General features: G+C 38.8%; 4 protein-coding genes across 5 annotated transcripts in view; 1 reads left to right on the top strand and 3 right to left on the bottom strand.

Moving 5' to 3' along the window:
- The first annotated feature begins 692 nt into the window (after positions 1-692).
- On the top strand, positions 693-5,441 carry LOC105129598 (protein WEAK CHLOROPLAST MOVEMENT UNDER BLUE LIGHT 1). 2 transcript variants are annotated; one of them, XM_011031727.1, is made up of 3 exons: positions 693-813; positions 1,461-2,168; positions 3,111-5,441. In XM_011031727.1, exons 2-3 carry the CDS (start codon positions 1,491-1,493, stop codon positions 4,977-4,979), a joined length of 2,547 nt encoding a protein of 848 aa, XP_011030029.1. In that variant the 5' UTR covers positions 693-813; positions 1,461-1,490; the 3' UTR covers positions 4,980-5,441. The 2 variants fall into 2 exon arrangements, with proteins under 2 accessions (XP_011030029.1, XP_011030025.1); XM_011031723.1 differs by lacking the exon at positions 693-813 and adding an exon at positions 820-1,017.
- Positions 5,442-5,703: 262 nt separating this feature from the next.
- On the bottom strand, positions 5,704-8,081 carry LHCA5 (photosystem I light harvesting complex protein 5). Its single transcript, XM_011031648.1, has 6 exons — positions 7,806-8,081; positions 7,584-7,716; positions 7,076-7,188; positions 6,839-6,943; positions 6,259-6,347; positions 5,704-6,171 (listed from the first exon to the last, which is right to left on the bottom strand). The coding sequence occupies exons 1-6, from the start codon at positions 8,024-8,026 to the stop codon at positions 6,029-6,031; spliced, it is 804 nt and encodes a 267-aa protein (XP_011029950.1). The 5' UTR covers positions 8,027-8,081; the 3' UTR covers positions 5,704-6,028.
- Positions 8,082-8,313: 232 nt separating this feature from the next.
- Positions 8,314-12,050, bottom strand: LOC105129542 (protein CYPRO4). Its single transcript, XM_011031657.1, has 2 exons — positions 10,270-12,050; positions 8,314-8,704 (listed from the first exon to the last, which is right to left on the bottom strand). Exons 1-2 carry the CDS (start codon positions 11,926-11,928, stop codon positions 8,423-8,425), a joined length of 1,941 nt encoding a protein of 646 aa, XP_011029959.1. The 5' UTR covers positions 11,929-12,050; the 3' UTR covers positions 8,314-8,422.
- A 64-nt stretch (positions 12,051-12,114) lies between these two features.
- Positions 12,115-17,696, bottom strand: part of LOC105137978 (Tetratricopeptide repeat (TPR)-like superfamily protein) — a 10,309-nt gene continuing 4,727 nt past the window's right edge. The window contains exons 5-9 of the mRNA XM_011043946.1: positions 17,001-17,030; positions 16,654-16,886; positions 15,975-16,203; positions 12,504-14,736; positions 12,115-12,278 (exon numbers count right to left, since the gene is read on the bottom strand). Coding sequence (XP_011042248.1) covers positions 12,535-14,736; positions 15,975-16,203; positions 16,654-16,886; positions 17,001-17,030 — 2,694 coding nt within the window. The 3' untranslated portion in view covers positions 12,115-12,278; positions 12,504-12,534. The remainder of the gene's footprint in view (positions 12,279-12,503; positions 14,737-15,974; positions 16,204-16,653; positions 16,887-17,000; positions 17,031-17,696) is intronic.

Below are 17,696 nucleotides of genomic sequence, written 5' to 3'. Positions count from 1 at the left end.
ACGTGCTTCATTGGCTATTACTTTATTTATTATTATTAATTTATTATCACTGTCGCGCCTTTAAACTGGAATATGCTTCTTCTTTTGCCAAAGTACTCGACAATTTATCCCATCAATTCACGCTAGTTAAAGTAAAATAATGATGGTTATTTATTTAAAATAAAAATAATGCACACTATTATTGCTATATTAACAGTATTCTTTTCCACGTCGGATACCAGAAATTAATAACGGAATACAAAATCAAGCCACAAATAAAGAGGAATGGATAAACGTGGACAGGAGCTGTACCAAAAAATCCAACTGAGTTGTGCTGCCACACAACACATAAATAAACAATTCCGTTGCATCACAAGAGGAAAAAAAATAAAAAATAAAATCTATAATTTATAATTGCAACCCAAATCGGTTTAATAGCTTGATTAGCAAAGCTTACGATTTAAATTTTAATCTAAAACAAGTTTAAGTTAAATAAAAAAATATATTAACTCAATAAAATTTATAATCAGATCGACTCAGTCAGATAAAAAAAAAAGGATTGGCATTTTATTTATTAAAAAATAATTAATCTAGATGAACTCATTAATCTAACCATTCAATGATGCCTGTTCTTTTCCGGGTCAATCCCGGGCCGCCGGGTCACATGTATGATCTAATATGGAGGGAGAGAAAGATAGGACACGCACGTGTTACCTCTCCGGGTTTTTTTTTTTTAATCTTTTCTCTATATTTTTAGTCCCATTTCTATTTCCGCTTAACGTGAAATTAAAATACCGTTCAATTATTACTCGACCCCCACAGAGTTATTACCAGGTAACGTCTTCTTCCTCTTCCTTCTGTTTCCTGTCTCTCTCGTTCTTCTTCGTCTTCGCGGCTTTCCATCGAACAGTCAGACCTTTAATCCAAATCAGCCCGGCTTTTAAATTTATAACTCCAGTTTTGATCATTCGATTGCTATCTCAATTTCTTGTCTTGAATCTCTTGATGTTGTTTCTTTTCCTACGTTGACTTCTTCGAGCAAGGTTTTTTTTTTTAATTTTCGTTGTTGGGTTTTTGGAATTTGTTCATTTAATGAAGCTTAGTTTGATGGTTTTGACATTAAATTTCTCGAGTCAAACTGAGCTGTTAATGATATAGCAGAATCTTAATCAATGGGTTAGTTAGATTTACGGTTACTGTAACCATTTTGTATTAATCAATTTTCTATCTCTGCTTTTTTCTTTCTTTCTTTTTTCTATAACAATTGTCAGCAAATTCTCAGAATTACGGATCTAAATTGCCTATATATGTGTGCTACGAAGAAAAAATATGATTTTTTTAAAAATATTTTTTATAAAGCCTTTTCTTTTAATTCTATATTTGCTTGGATTGCAATGTTTGATGATATAGATATTGCGAATTTTTGCGGTTAAACTAGTTGGAAATTTTGGGTGATGATGTTTTTCTATTTTTTTTTCCAGTTTTAGAGACCATTGTGGCGCTGATTGCTAATGGAGGATGTGAAAATTGCTGCAGTTACATCTCCTCCACAGTCATCCCAGGACAATGGCACTTCTCCTGGTGAAGCTTCATTAAGCCCTTCTAGAAATGGAAATGGAGAAATTGATCAAGTTCCTGCATCAGAGGATTCAGTTTCAACTTCATCGGTTGATAAAATAGAGGCGAACGATCAAGGTGCGTTGAAGGATGGTTCCAAATCTGAAGCAACACAAAATGTTTTGAATGAAGATGAGGAATCTCTAGAGAAAACAACAGGCATTGAAGTTTCCTCGAATGGTCTGCAACGTCAAGAGAAAACCGAAGCCATGCAGGATTCCTCTGATGGACAGAAATCTCAAGGAAAATCTGAGCCCGTACCTAATTCCTCTGATGTAGAGCAACCTCAGGATCCTATTGAAAGAGCACAACCTGATGAACCTGCTTTGCCCCATGTAAAGGTTAGAGTGCAGCAGGATAAGCCTGCTTCTCCTCCTGCCAAGGTTGCCAGTCCTGCTTTCAGGACACCAAAATCTAGCGATTCTCCTCGACTTTCCCCTCGACTTGTTAAACAGGCTGATATAAACAGAGGTCTAATTGATACGGCAGCTCCTTTTGAATCTGTTAAAGAAGCTGTTTCTAAGTTTGGAGGAATTGTTGATTGGAAAGCCCATAGAATCCAGACTGTAGAGGTACACTCAATCTGCCATTCTCATTGATGTCACACATCCTGATTATATTCGTAACAGTAATAACTTTTCATCAAGCACCAGTCAATACTTTTGATAATGAGAAGGGAAGCAATATCTTTTGCTTTGTTATCTTTTTATGGATTTTGCAGCATAGAAATTTTTTGTGCCCGTGTCTTAACAGAAATTTAAATTGAAAATGGCATATTAGAAACAAGAATTTGTTGTTGAATTGGTGTGTTTTGTTGCCTATGGAAATTCTGATTGCACCATTGGTTAGGAAAGGAATGGATGCATATTTGATGGTTATTTATTTTTCGTAAGAGATTGTCATTTGAAGAGGCTTAAGAGGAATGTACCATTGAGTCTGTGATTAAGGCTTTAGTGAGACATAGCAAGCCTCTTCTTATCACCATGATGCAGCAATATACGAGAGCATGGCATTTGGGTTTAGATATTCAACAATGCCGGTTGGCAACTAAGATAATCAGCAGATTCTCATGTTTGATCGCACATGCTACTTTTGGTGATGCTTTACAAGGAAAACTCAAAATGTTTTCTTTCAAAAGAAATAACACTTGCATCATCACCTGAGTTAAGATTTATCTCTTCCTTCGAGAAATGATCTTAGAGCTGTTACTGCAAACTGCTTTGTCGCTCCCTTTTATTTTCAAAATAGTTTGACATTTGACATTTTTTGGAAATGAAAGAAAGGAAAATGTTTATGCAATTCTTTTCTAAAGGAAATCTTATCTGATTGTGCACCTTTTCTATGTTTAAAAATTGGAAGCTTCTCTTCTTTGAATGAGTGCTGGACTGGCAATTTGAGTTCTTCCTGATTTGCTTCCAATCATTGCATCTATTTGATTGCTGTGCTCCAACAGCAGACATTTTTTTTCCATCTCCAAAATTACAAACTTGTTGGTGTTTTCTCTAACTCTGTAGAGACGCAAGCTTGTAGACCAAGAATTAGAGACAGTGCAGGTGGAGATGCCTGAGTACAAGAAACGGTCAGAGGCTGCAGAAGAGGAAAAAACACAAGTTCTTGAGGAGTTGGACAACACTAAGAGACTAATTGAAGAGCTAAAGCTCAATCTGGAGAGGGCACAGACTGAAGAGCATCAGGCAAAACAAGATTCTGAGCTTGCCAAGCTCAGGGTGGAAGAAATGGAAAAGGGGATTGCTGATGAAGCTAGTGTTGCAGCCAAGGCACAACTTGAGGTTGCTAAAGCCAGGCATTCAGCTGCGGTATCAGAACTAAAGGCTGTTAATGATGAGTTGGAAGCACTGCGCAAGGAATATACTTCTTTGGTTGGTGAGAAAGATGAAGCTGTGAAAAAAGCTGAAGTGGCTGTTTCTGCATCCAAGGAAGTTGAGAAGACTGTAGAGGAACTCACTATTGAGCTGATTGCTACAAAGGAATCCTTAGAGTCTGCTCATGCTGCTCATCTGGAGGCAGAGGAGCAAAGAATAGGAGCAATCATGGCCAAGGAGCAAGATTCTCTTCACTGGGAGAAGGAACTGAAGCAAGCAGAAGAGGAGCTCCAGAGACTTAACCAACAAATTCTTTCAGCAAAAGATCTCAAATCAAAACTAGACACTGCTTCAGCTTTGTTAGTTGATTTGAAAACTGAGTTAGCAGCGTATATGGAATCTAAAATAAAGGATGAAACTGAAGGAGAACCAAGAGCTGAGCAAGAGGAACCTGAGAAAAAAACTCACACCAACATACAAGCAACAGTTGCTTCAGCAAAGAAGGAACTGGAAGAAGTAAAACTCAACATTGAGAAAGCAACTGCTGAAGTAAATTGCTTGAAGGTGGCTGCCTTATCGTTACAAACAGAGCTTGAAAAAGAAAAACTGGCTCTTTCCACCATTAAGCAGAGAGAAGGAATGGCCTCAGTGACAGTTGCTTCTCTTCAGGCTGAGCTGGACAAAACTAGGTCAGAAACAGCCCGGGTTCAGATGAAAGAGAAAGAAGCCAGGGAAAAAATGATCGAGATTCCCAAGAAACTGCAGCAGGCAGCGGAAGCAGCTGATGAGGCCAAGTCACTTGCTCAAATGGCTCGTGAAGAGCTGCGCAAGGCGAAGGAAGAAACAGAACAAGCAAAGGCTGGCGCAAGTACAATGGAGAGTAGATTACTTGCAGCTCAAAAGGAGATAGAAGCTTCCAAGGCCTCTGAAAAATTGGCAATAGCAGCCATTAAAGCTTTGCAAGAAAGTGAATCTGCTCACAGCACCAGTGATGTGGATACACCTACCAGTGTAACACTTTCTTTAGAAGAGTACTATGAGCTCAGCAAGCTTGCCCATGAAGCAGAGGAGCAGGCCAACCTGAGGGTAGCAGCTGCTCTTTCTCAAATTGAGGTCGCCAAGGAATCCGAGTCAAGAACTGCAGAGAAGTTGGAACAAGTGAATCAAGAGTTGAGTGCAAGAAAGGAAGCTCTGAAAATTGCAATGGATAAGGCTGAGCAGGCTAAGGAAGGGAAGTTGGGTGTAGAACAGGAGTTGAGAAAGTGGAGAGCTGAACATGAGCAACAGCGAAGGGCTAGTGAATGTGGTCAGAGAGCCGCAAACCCCATTAAAACCCCAGGGGCAAGCTTTGAGGACAGGAAAGAATCAAAGAACTTCGACCATGTACCAGATGCTGCTGTGGGTTATGCTTCAAGTCCAAAATCTCATGTACCTGGAAATAACACCGAAACCGATTCCTCTCCAGAAGTAAAGTTTACAAGGAAGAAGAAGAAATCATTGTTCCCACGATTGTTACTGTTTTTAGCAAGGAAGAAGTCGCAGGCATCGAAGACAGGGTAATTTCTTGCTGAAAACAGATGTGTTTTTCTTCCTGCTATGATTTTACCTGTCTATACTGGGCATTTTTTCTCTCACATTGACCACAAACCCGGATACGACAAGATGGGAGTTCTTACTTATGTAAATGGGGGAGTTCATTGTTTTATATTGTTGTCTCACTCAAAGGCATAGTTGCATGGCTGGTTGGCCTTGGAGGAGGAAACAATTTCAGAATACAGTTCTCTTTGTTTCAGATGGACATTTAACCAGGTGGTTCTGTGATGTATAGGCTTTGGACATTAGAACATCGAATCATTTTAAAGGTGTGAGCTTGGTTTAATCAAAGAAGTTGGTCAATTTGTATGTTTGTGAGAAACAAGAGTGGACTTTTCTCCTGTATCATATGCTTTGATTTCTGTGGATGCTGAGATTATTCGATGCTGGAACCTTATGATGGTTCTGAACAAATGGAGTTCTTTCCGATTTTTTTTGTTCGGTAGGTAAAAATAGGAACCGTGTGATAGCTTAGAACCAAATTGCATGGTGCGTTTTGCTGGACTTCAGTTTCAGCATCAATCCATGTCTACTTGACAAGTTGAACAAAGCAAGGCTCTCTCTTAAAAAATAATGACTCCACAGCTCGACACCGAGAAAAGGAGCTCCCTCAAAGCTTGCTGTAGGGCCGCCCTTGGGAACAACCCTGTGCATCTAAAGAATTTTTTTTAAAAAAAAGAGAGAGAAAACAGAACATCATAAATGTATTTTTGTCCGCATGACCGACTTTGTACATGGGGTTGTTTGTCTATCCAAGGGAGGTTCACCTCTCGGTACATATATATTCGAGTTCTTGCGCATCTAAACCTTGAGAAACATAGAACACAAAAAATATTTCCAATTGCTTTGTGACCAATAAAAACATAAACAGATATTGGATCCACGTTGACCAACCAATCCTTAATAAGCATAAGTCTTCAGTTGCCTTAAGAAGTCCATTAAAAGAAGGATTGAAACAAAGAAACCAATGACGTTGTAATTAAATTTAAATTGCAGTGGTCAGCTTCTATGTCGAACTAGGAACCAGAGTTAGCAAGGGTTTGAATGATGGTTCTGTGCCATGGGTTAGAGAGGTGCTCTATAAGGTTATCTATTGGACCTGCATGAGTCACTGCAGCTTGCACAAAAATGCCCACCATGGCTACCATCGCAAGCCGTCCTGCAGAGGAAATCCATGCTTAGTTTGAATGAGCTGCAAAGCCTTTGAAGCAATCAGAAAGAAGAAGAAGAAATCGGCAAAACAAACCATTTTTAATCTCTTTAAGCTTCCACACATGGGCGCTCTCGATATCTCTAGCCAGACCTAGAGGGTTTAACAGAGGACCTCCAGGATAGCTGTATTTTGCAAACCAAATAATTTTAATAATAAAGTGCAACGCAATTGAAGTACTACAGGACACATGCCTCGTTCAGACTATTTCATGCTACTATCTTTTACAATAATGATTATTTTTTAAAAATAAATTTAAAAAAACTAAAAATACTTGAGATTATCAAAAACAATATGTTTTTTTTATATATGCATGAATAAATAAAAAAAAACAAAAAAAACAAAAAAAGTTGGTTTAGGTCGTGCGCCAAGCTCATGTTCATGGGGTGGATATGCAGACCAAGAACTTAAAAAGAAAAGGAAGCTAACGATGCGTCTTTAGCCTATAACTTTCAACGTTGTGGCCTGCAAATACACTTAAAAATATCATTTTAGCTAAAGGGACACACCGTTACCTTTTAGCTTCTTTCTAATTGTAAAAATGGATCAAAATATAAGGAATATAAACTAATGGGGTTCATAGCCTTTTCTTGTTTCTTTCAAGTCAAAGAATTACCCAGGTTCCAAGCCTTCTAGTGCAGATTCCAGTCCAAAGAAAGATCCTTCCGTAGCTTGAGATCCAGGACTAACGAAATCCATGTACCTTTTTGTCTCCACAAATCTGCATCCAAAAATGAGGAACGGGGGTTCTGTAAATTGTTTACAGAACGAACGTTCTAATGCTGCTTGTGCACAACGCATTACACTATAAGACTCATATTAAGCATTAATTAACGATTAAAAACCTTTTTACCCCATCAGGAGCAGCTGGACCACAATCAGCGTCCTTGTGCTTGCAAATTCGAATTTCACAGCACCTGCTTCATACCAAACTGGCAATTTTCTGATCCCTGTCACTCGTAGTAGCTGCAACAACGGTACTAAATGGTCAGTAGCAGGAATGTACATATAAAACTAGTTGACATTGATCGGTTTGCACAGACAGTTATGTAGTAAATTTCTATATTTTCAAAATAAAAATAGATGGAGATATGTCACATCTGTTCCCACCGTCTCTGTCTCTTCTATCATGAGACAACAACCAAATACTACCTTGCAATAGAAAGATCTGTATTCAGTTCAAATATATAAATTGACAAGATCACATCTTGCTTTCCACACTCTTGTGTTGGTTTCTTTGCCCTGTCTAGCAAGTGTTTTCTACTTTCAGCAGTAGTTTTGGGAAGGGAGAGACTAGAAAATAAGAAGAAATTTAAATGCCACCAACAAGACAAATAAGACGACGGTATTGTGGAACTCACATCTGTGAAAAGAATTCCAGCAACTCCAGCCATGGCAAAGCGAGCATGGACCAACTCTGCCTGCACATACCACTTCAGGCTCTGTGGGTCCTCTCCGAGGCCAAGAGGGTCGAACCCAAAATCTCCAGCCAAACTAAATTAGAGAAAGAGGACGAGATTAAGCAAAACAAAAACATAATTTTATAAGTTCAATGTCGAGGTACATAGAGCACAGTGGCTCACGTTCCATCAAGATAAGGTGGAGGGTCAAGCCCAGGAAGCCATGTCGGTCGCTGTTGGGCATGAACCACAACTGGTGTGGAACGAGTGCTGCTTGGTTTGGCAGGCAAAAAGGTTTCTGCTGCGCCAAATGATGACTTATTTATGTTCCTAGACAAGGAGGATACGGAGGAAGACAAGCATGGCTGAATAACGAAAGGTCTACCCATTATTGCGACTGCCATTTTTTCTTACCCTCTCTCTCAGCTAGACGTAACTAAAGGCATCCACCAGAGCCACGTATATAACTACCATCCAAAATAAGAACTCATCCATAAAAAGAAAGGACGATAACATGGCCCCGCAAACTCACACTAAATTTGTGATGGCCAATCAAACAGCCAGGGAGCCTAACTTCTCAACAGCGAGTAGAAAAGCAGAAAAGGACAAGAAATCACAATGACAGTGCTTCATCCTGCTGAAGACAGGAGCTTCGGATTCAACGAGGAAAAACAATAATAAGATGCGGGGATAATCCAAACATAACTACTTAAGCAGCAATGAAAAATACAATACAGAAGTTTTAGAAAAGCATTTGCGACACTGAGAAAGTGATCAACTAAAGAGAAATAATTCAGCCATCAGCGCCTGCTCGATATGCTGAAGGAGCTGACTTTCATAGGGGTTGCAATCACCAGTGGAGCCTCAGGAGAATCACTGACTGCAAACTTGTCATGCATGAAACGGCTATCAACAATGGAGTCATCCTTAAGGACTATCTTGTAGCAGTAGCAGCTCTTCAAGCCCTCTTGATTACGATAGCACTCATGGGAACCGTTCTTTACCTGCTGGAAGTTCCATATCGCACTAAACTTGCCAGCTGTTGCAACCAAATGGCGCTCCTGCTTCCCATTCTCTGTGACCTGCAAAATTTTTAAACTCGAGTAATGTTGAACTTTTCATCTGCAAAGGCAGTCACGGCAAGATATGCAGGTACAGCAGGAGAAAAGGAACCAAGTTTGCAAGAGAATCCCAGAACAGCTATTTCGTTTGACTTAAGTGCAAGAATGTATATCAACAAAAACTAAAATGGATAGTTACTAAAGTAAATTGTTGTGCAATTAAGACCTGTTGTGAATGCTCATTATGCAATTTCAGACGTATAAGGTTCAACTGAACAAGTTTCAGATTAACACAGTAATGCAACAAAGGCACACTACACACCACTTTACACATAAATCCACAACTTCAGACGCAATCCAGTGCCATGCATTATCGTTTTGGTTGCTGAAATATGACCATGGTCTTTCAATGGTGGAGGTCTCAATGAAACTTGATCGATGAACAGCTATCTTTCTACTCCTTAATACTTAGCTTCCAACTAAGGCTTCAGCGTTGAGTTCTAGGAATATATAAATTTCTAACTTCTGTTTTTGGTGAAGTTCACCAGGCAGTCAAAACTGGGTGAATTTTTATATCGTTAAATGGGAAATACAGAAGTTGGGCACAGAGCATTGCTCAAAGGATTCAAAACTATTGAGAAGATACTTAAAAAAAAAACGACCTTCTTATCTAAACAATCAGGACATAACCATCTTGAATCAAATGCTCATTCAACAAGAAGAAACATCCCTAGCAGTAAACCAACAAATCCCATAACATATGCTAATCCACAAGAATTCCATGGCATGTGAAGCAAGTATGCGACACTTCAACCTACAAGCATCATTCACACACCCTTTTCATAGAATAGATCGCATAGAACAATAATTCATCTACATACAGTAGGTAAAGCCACACACTCCTGGACACCTCATAATTCTAAAATATAAACTACTGGAAAACATACTTGGCAAGACATTCTTAGTTGCAACATGAATTATAATGTAAAATGGTCCTCTCAAATTACTGGAAGACTGTTTTTCCGTGTTGTAGATAAAAAGAACATTAGTAGAAAACCGTGTGTTCGAGACTAGCAAGGGCTCTAACAATTAGAAAACCACCTGAAATACCTGCTAAGAGAACCATTTTCCTCCTCCTTAAAACTCTCTGAAGAAGCAAATAAACATCAAAGCAACAACTCCATTGAAGTCTCTACCAAATCTAATTTGTTTCACTAGCACAACAAATCCATAGCATTGCATATAGACAAGTAGATATTATGTGAAGAAGGAAAACAATTAGTAAAATGGAGACCCAACCAAAATAAGGTGAACACCATTAACAACCATTTTCATTATGCTTATCCAGAAGAGTTTTCCTGAAGGAACCACCAAAGCTTGGAATTTAAAGCAAATGATTCACATATTGAACTGTCAAGGCATTGATGAAAAGGTAATAAAGAAAAAGAAATTCAGTTATGACATGTATCACCAATAACTCATGCATCTAGTGGCCATGGGAGGACTGCAAACATACCATATGCATTAAACGGAAGATGCAACACAAGCATTGACAACTCTGTGAAAAGGGATACAAGTCTACTTACCCAAGAGAACTGAGCCTTTTGGAACTTGTTATTAACGCCAGCTAGATGTGAATCCAAAGGAGTCAGCTTCAACAATCTTGGAGCTGCGATCCTATTACCCATACGACCATTAAAACCAGTCTTTGTCTTACCATCCTTGTCTGTGAAAAGAGAGCAGATAAGGATCAAATAAGTATCGGTGGTGCCCAATATCCACTTCCCATCAAAGGTAACATCAACATGTGTAATAGGTGATCCCAGGCCAGGAAATGCTGTTTTTGCCTGCCTCATAGAATTGGTTGAATACAATCGAATCTTTCCATCAAGAGACCCAACAACAATTGATCCATCACCAGTGCTAGCAAAGCACTGAAAGTTAGTCCCTCTTGAAAACTGATGCCCTTGAGTCCAATTCAGGACAGGAGTATTAGCTGAAGCAAGATTTTGAACGATCCCATGCCGGTCACGCATATCCCACCTGCAAAGCCTATTGTCATCCAACCCCAAAAATGTCGATCCTGATGGATCCAATTGTGCTCCCTTGCTATCATTTGCAATATCCCTCATGGTAATATCAGTTCCATCCTTTTCAAACTTCCACTCAGTAATAATCTTCCCAGTCTCAATATCAAGCTGATGCAAACCAGTAGAATGCAATTTCCCTTCGTTCATCGGACTCATAAGCAACATATTAGTCTCAGCCCGCATAAGAAGCGCCTTTTTAGGGGTTGAATGTACCAAATTCGAACCACTACTATGATTCCCACTTCCAAAATTGACATAAACACCTTTCCCATGAATCCCATGGCTAAAATTCTTAACAACCTGAATCCCTGAATCACCCACCAAGAAACTATTATCCAACGCACCCAATGCCAAGCTCTGTATCCCTCCATTGGCCGCCTCCTCAAATTCCTCTCTCAAATCCTGATTTCTACTCACAGGAGTCGCAGATCCAGGGCTTTTCAAGAACTCATCCTCTGCATCCTCCCACATAGAATCATCTGCCTTTCCCGGGTCCGCCCACCCAACAAAATCCTTCCCATAAACTTTAACCTTGTTTGCTTCATTCGACTCATACCCAAAAGTATTCTCAAACAAACAATCCTGATACTTACTATTAAAAAGCTTATAATCCTCGTCGCTAAAAAACTTCATAGCCCATACACCTTCAGCAACAAAATCAACGCGGCGCTGTTCCTTAAAAGTCTTTAATTGCATCTCAACAGCGACTTTCGCTCTAATTTTAGTACTAACCTTCAAAACCCACCAACCAACTTCTTCAGATTCTGACTCCTCCTCCTCCTCTTCATTTTGACCATTATTTTTTGAGGTCTTGATGAAAGAATAAGAAGTCAACTTCTCTGAAGTAACCCATTTGGCTTTTGGGGTGTTACCACCGATATGAAGGTAAAGTTTGACACCGTTTTTAAAATTAGGGTTAGGGCTTTGCTGGGTTTGGGTTGTCGTTGATGGGTATTTCAGTTTTAAGGCTTTAAGCTTGGATTCAACTTCATCAAAAGAAGATGGCGTTTTGGGTCTGTTTCTTCCGGCGGAGGATGATTTTTCTGGGGTTTCCGCGCTGACATCTTGGTAGTTATCTTCTTCTTCTTCTTCTTGTTGGGACTCCGCGTCCGAGTCTGAGAGCTCTAGATCTTCACGGCTATGAGAACCCCCCATTTTTGCTGCTATTTTTTTCCTTCTTTTTTCCCCGAAACAGAGAGAAATGAGAGTTTTAGGGTTTTTAATTTTTTGAAAAAGAGGGATTGGTAAAATGAAGAGCGCCAAGCTCAAAATTTGAAATTGGAACTCTTTTAAGTTTGGTTTTTTTTTAGCGGATGATTGTTGTCTTCAGACACAAACGAATTAAAAAACATAAAATAAATTGAAATTTCGTAGATGCCACATGTCAGATTTGCGTGGACATATTCAAGTCTTTTTAGATCTGGATCCTGTACTGACCAATTATGGGTCATGGGTCTTCTACTCAGCCCACAGCAGACAGCTGCGCTTAACACCCACCCATAAAACCAAAAAAGACCAAGCTAACCATTTAAGTGGTGGCCAAGTGATAAGGACTTGGATCAGCCTAGCGATGGCAGGAGTATTTGCTCCTTCCACTGTCACAGATTCGAGTCTTGGAGTTGCATGCTTGTGAGTCCCGTGCTGTCTTACTTGCCTACTGGGTTTATAGGGTATTCAGTGGGCCGTGGGGATGCAAGCTGCCCCGAACATCCACATTAATTTAAAAAAACAAAAAAAGACCCAGCTGAATTTTTGCAGAAATTAGAATTGACGGAATTCTTGGTACAAGTCTGGATCCATTTCTCGTGATGAAGTTACTTCAATTTGACTGAGTCCTGAAGTGCCATCCCCACCAATATCTTTCATTATTTCCCTCATCTTTGCAGCATCATTCCACCTATTTGTGGCTGCATAAAGATTTGACATCAATACATAGAGCCCACAATTTTTGTAATCCAATAAATATAACTTCTTGGCCAAACATTCTCCAAGTTTGATCTCTTGATGGATGCAACAAGCATTAAGCAAAGCACCCCAAACTGCAGAATCAGGCTCGGATTCCATGTTCTTGATGAATAATAATGCTTCCTCGAATAAACCTGCACGGCCTAGGAGACCAACCATGCAAGCACAGTGTTGCAAATTTGGTACCATACCAAATTCTTCTTTCATGATCTGGAAGTGCTTTTTCCCTTCATGTAGAAGACCACCGTGGACACAAGCAGCTAAAACTCCCAAGAAGGTTATTCTATCAGGCTCTAGCCCTTGTTCTCGCATTTTAGAGTAACAATTTAGAGCATTATGTTCCAGGCCATACCAACTATAGCCTGAAATCATAGTGTTCCAAGTAGCTACACACGGTTCTCTGATGCTTTTGAACACCCTTTCTGCGAGCAGAATGCTTCCACACTTGGTATACATGTCTATAAGAGACGTCCCAACAAAGTCTTCCACTTCTAGGTTGTTTCTAAGAATGTAGTTGTGAAGTCTCTCCCCTAACCGTAAGTATCCGAGTTGGGAACAACCAGTCAGTAAACTAGCAACAGTAATAGTATCAGGACTCGGTCCAAACATCTTCATTTGACAGAAAAACTTCATGGCATCACTCGCCCTTCCAGCCTGCACACAGCCAGATATAACCGAATTCCAACTGATTAATGGTTTTTCAGGCATTTCATAAAACAAAGAGAAGGCAGCTTCTATGTCATTGAACTTGAAGTACATACTTATTAGCCCGTTAGAAACCAAATTATGGGTATCCAAACCATTCTTTAATGCATAGCCATGGAAAGCAATTCCGATACTCATATGAGAAGGGTCTGTGATTCCATGAAGGATGCTAACCATAGCAACTGAATCCAGTTTCATATCCAACAGCTGCATTCTAGAAAAACACTCCACCACCAAATCCATGTTTCCTTTTCCAGCATAGCTCGAAATAATTGCAGTTAATGAAACCAAGTTTTTCTGTGGAAAAGACCAGTAAAGCAGTTCTGCTAATTCAGTACTCCCACACTTTGCGTATAAACAAACTAGTGAAGTAAGTACTGAGCCATTATTGATAAGTCCAATTTTGATAGCATAACAATGGATCAGTTCAGGACTAATATTTGCTGGTAAAAGGCTCATAATAGTAACTGGGTTGACCTCCACTTTTTCCTCTACCATTCGTTTAAACACAAGCATTGACTCATTAAAGAAACCATTTCCGGCATAAGCACCAATCATGGTATTCCAAGAAACAACACTTTTGTCCACTAATTCTTCAAACAAAAGCTCAGCCGCTTCCAAGTCCCCGGATTTAGCATACATATACGTAAGTGCGTTTTTCACTTGAGAATCCAGATCAATACCAGCCTTGATACCAAACCCATGAATAGATCTCCCTTGAAACACAAACTCATGCCATCCACAATACGGAACCAAAACAACCAAAGTAGTTTGAAGAGGAGAAAAACCCTCTCGAAGCATTTGAACAAAACTCTCCAAAGCATCAACATCGTACCCATTTCGCGAGCACCCACAAATCAACGCATTCCAAGAAACAACATCTCTTTCAGGCATATGACCAAACAGGTTGCGTGCAGAATGTACACATCCCAGTTTCATGTAAAAATCAAGAAGAGCAGTGCTTATATAGACAAACTGGTCAAACCCAGATTTTAGCAAGTGGGTATGAATCTGATTGGCTTCTAGTTTTTCATTTAGTGGAAATGAAGTGAAGGATTTAAGAAGTAATGAAAACGTAAGATCATTTGGTTTCAGATTGGATTGTAACAAGTGACGAAACAGAAGTAATGCTGATTTTGGGCTGTGTGTTTCAATGTGAGATTTGAGTAAAGAGTGAAAGAAAAAGAGACTGGGCTTTGGAGAGGATAGCCATGTATGAGGGACCAAGTTCATGCTTTTTCCTAGGATCGCACTTTTTTGGCGCGAGATTTGGCCGTTGGTACGGAAGGTTTTCTTTCATCTGATTTTGCGGAGATCTCTAGCCTTGTATTACGACATCGTTTAGGTCCATAGTATCCAGCGTGGTGGCAACGTTTTTATGTTGATAGCATTGTAAATAGCAGACCCGTATTATTTTTAAAAACATAATTTTTTTAAGAAATAAGAAATATATTTTTAGTGAAATAATAATAATATAATATATATTTAATAATGGTATGTAAATTTTATCCACTTCTAATTAAAGAAAAAACTAACATTGGAGAAATTATTAAAATCTGAAAATATGTTAATCTTTATAAAAACTCTAAAAATGCTTTAAAAACTCAAAAATAATATATAATATTATAATTTAAAATTTATAAAATTATAGCGAAGTTTATTAAATCATTAATTTGAATCTTTATAATTTTATAGGAAATTTTATAGTATCAAAATTAAAATTAAAAGTAATATTTCTTATCACATATTTATATTTTAACATATAATTATATTTATTATGTATAAGAGATCCCAACCAGTCATGATATATTTTGATAGTTTAGTGATTTCTACTTTCATCATATAATTTAAACTAGCTTAAATTTTGAAATGAAATTCCAAGATAATGCTTTAATTTTTTAACTAAAACAACTATTAATATATATTATAATGAACAATGAGATTTATTTTTTCTTTTTATTCTTATTTTTTAAATTATCATTTCGCATTCAAATCTAGAAAAGACCAAAACAATTTCGAGATAGCATGTTAAATGGATTATGAATATTCTAATTAAATCTCGATTAGAAAGTCAAGAATTTGAAAAGATAAATATAATTTATTTATTTATTTGAAAAAATCTATCGAAATTAATTTTTACAACAGCTGTACGGTGACAGTCTCATTTTCTTTCTTCTACGTGAATCCTGTGACCATGACAACTTTTCAATCCTTCACATTGAAGTTATTCTCAATCAAAATTCCAAACAGGAATATGTCTCGGAAGGGCTTCAGGGTTTTGATTTGGAGACAGGAGGGCTGAAAGAGGTGAAATGGAAGGGAAGGGAGATACTAAGATTTCCTAGTGTCACCAAGATAGTGAATATAGGCGGAAAGATGGTGGCTGTTGCCTGTTTGAGTGGAGAAAATGAGGGATATGAAGGGATGGGAAGAGAGTTCGGAGTTCGGAGGGTTTGGCGTGCCGAAATATAGTGGAGAAGAAGGGAGATGAAGAACTATTGGGGAATATTGAGCGGCGCGATGTTGTTTACAATATGCACTGTGAGAAGGTTGCCAATGGGTTGCCTGGCTTTGACATTGTGAGGGTCTACAGTTGGGTTTCCTTCATCAAGTGCCTGGCTTTGACATTGTGAGGGTCTACTGAAGAACATCCACACCATGCATGTATATTTCCTTAATTCTTCACTAGTTTTTGGTCTTTTTATGTATAATTTTGGACTTGCAAACCCTGTTTCAGAATTACCCTTTTGCCTTTGGTTGCTGGAAATTGATGTGAAAGGATTTAGAAGATCAATGCAAATGATTGGGGCAAAAAAACCTATCAGCAGTCAATTAGTACAAACTACTGTAGCTAAGCTCGTCCTTGTTCTTCTGCCTGCGATTTGATGGATGAAACCCAACATTAATGCTGAAGCATTGCACGCACATCTATATACTACCCCTGCCTCGAACAACTGTGAAAATAGAAGAAATGTCGTGACACTTTAAGAGCATGCAAAAAATAATTTTCTGCTGTCCACAACGAACTTCATGAATTATTCTTGAAAGCAGTTTCATACATGTATAGATAGGGTATTATGGAATTCACTTTTTTACCCACACACAGTAATATATTCCAGATGTAGCAACCTGGAAGTTTAGGGGGATAAGGTTTCCGAGATCAGTTTTGGGTCCAATTTTCATGATGATATTATCATTAATTGCTGCCACATAAAGTCTGTTCCAGATGTAGCAACCTGGAAGTTTAAGGGGATAAGGTTTCCGAGATCGGTTTTGGGTCCAATTTTCATGATTATATTATCATTAATTGCTGCCACATAAAGATCAGCATCAGAGGCTAAAATATTCACAGTGCTGGTAGAGCCAATCCCGTAATTTTTCCTGATTGTTGCCAATTTCCCAATTTCTTCCTTTAGGCCCCAGTCAAAGAAGTGATCATAAAACTGCAAAACACGGAAAGCTTCTGTAGTTAGCAATAATACGAGAGTTTCCTAGTATATCAAACAGCTAAAAGAGAAAAGAGTATATAGATTAGAAAAAAATAGAGCTGAAGTTACGATGGACCCCGTCCCTGGATGGGTAAGAATGTAGGCATACCCCTGTATGACTTTATCGGATGGAAATGGCCAAATCTATTGAGTAGACCCGGTGTCATGATTGTCAATGAAAGTCACCGCATTTTGTGGCAAGAGGCCTATCAATCCTGGTGGCTTTCCATTTGAGTCCTTCAACCTCCATAACTCTCCCTGCACAGCAGCTTGCAGTATCCCTTTAGATGTGAAATCAAATGCTGTGACAGCACCACCAGCTGCTTGAATCCAATCTCTTATACTGCCGCGGTGCGCATCCTGGTTATAGTCAAGCTTTCCATCCTGACCATCAGCAAGAGAGTCCCATTTTTCACCAACAGCAAAATCTGGTGAAGTATTTTCCATGTAAATTTTGGTAATACTGGGAGCATAACCCTTGACAAAGTCGAATCGCCATCCATCAAATCCTATTTCAGACTTTAACCAATTCATCCAATCTGATAATTCTCTCTGAACTCTTGGATTGAGGTGGTCAATATCAGGGGCAGGCTCGAAGTCATCTCCTGAATCAGGATTTCCTTTGCCATCAGAATAGGTAGTGTCATCGGCACAAATTGTTAGGATATTGGCATGCAAACCCGACAAGACAAAAGGTAAGGGACAAGATAAAATGAGAAATGACACACAAGAATTTACGTGGTTCACCCAATTTGGCTACGTCCA

The sequence above is a fragment of the Populus euphratica genome, unplaced genomic scaffold (genome assembly GCF_000495115.2).
Source record: "Populus euphratica unplaced genomic scaffold, PopEup_1.0 scaffold2.1, whole genome shotgun sequence".
Taxonomy (NCBI): Eukaryota; Viridiplantae; Streptophyta; class Magnoliopsida; order Malpighiales; family Salicaceae; genus Populus; species Populus euphratica.
This window is presented reverse-complemented; position numbering and strand designations above follow the sequence as displayed.

Excerpts from the sequence above, each read along its gene's own strand:
- LOC105129598 (XM_011031727.1), top strand. The coding sequence starts at position 1,491 with ATGGAGGATGTGAAAATTGCTGCAGTTACATCTCCTCCACAGTCATCC. Across the intron at positions 2,169-3,110 it reads ATAGAATCCAGACTGTAGAG|AGACGCAAGCTTGTAGACCA; the intron begins GTACACTCAATC and ends CTAACTCTGTAG.
- LHCA5 (XM_011031648.1), bottom strand. The coding sequence starts at position 8,026 with ATGGCAGTCGCAATAATGGGTAGACCTTTCGTTATTCAGCCATGCTTG. Across the intron at positions 6,944-7,075 it reads GTCCAGCTGCTCCTGATGGG|ATTTGTGGAGACAAAAAGGT; the intron begins GTAAAAAGGTTT and ends TTTTGGATGCAG. Across the intron at positions 6,348-6,838 it reads CTAGAAGGCTTGGAACCTGG|CTATCCTGGAGGTCCTCTGT; the intron begins GTAATTCTTTGA and ends TGCAAAATACAG.
- LOC105129542 (XM_011031657.1), bottom strand. The coding sequence starts at position 11,928 with ATGGGGGGTTCTCATAGCCGTGAAGATCTAGAGCTCTCAGACTCGGAC. Across the intron at positions 8,705-10,269 it reads AAAAGGCTCAGTTCTCTTGG|GTCACAGAGAATGGGAAGCA; the intron begins GTAAGTAGACTT and ends AAAATTTTGCAG.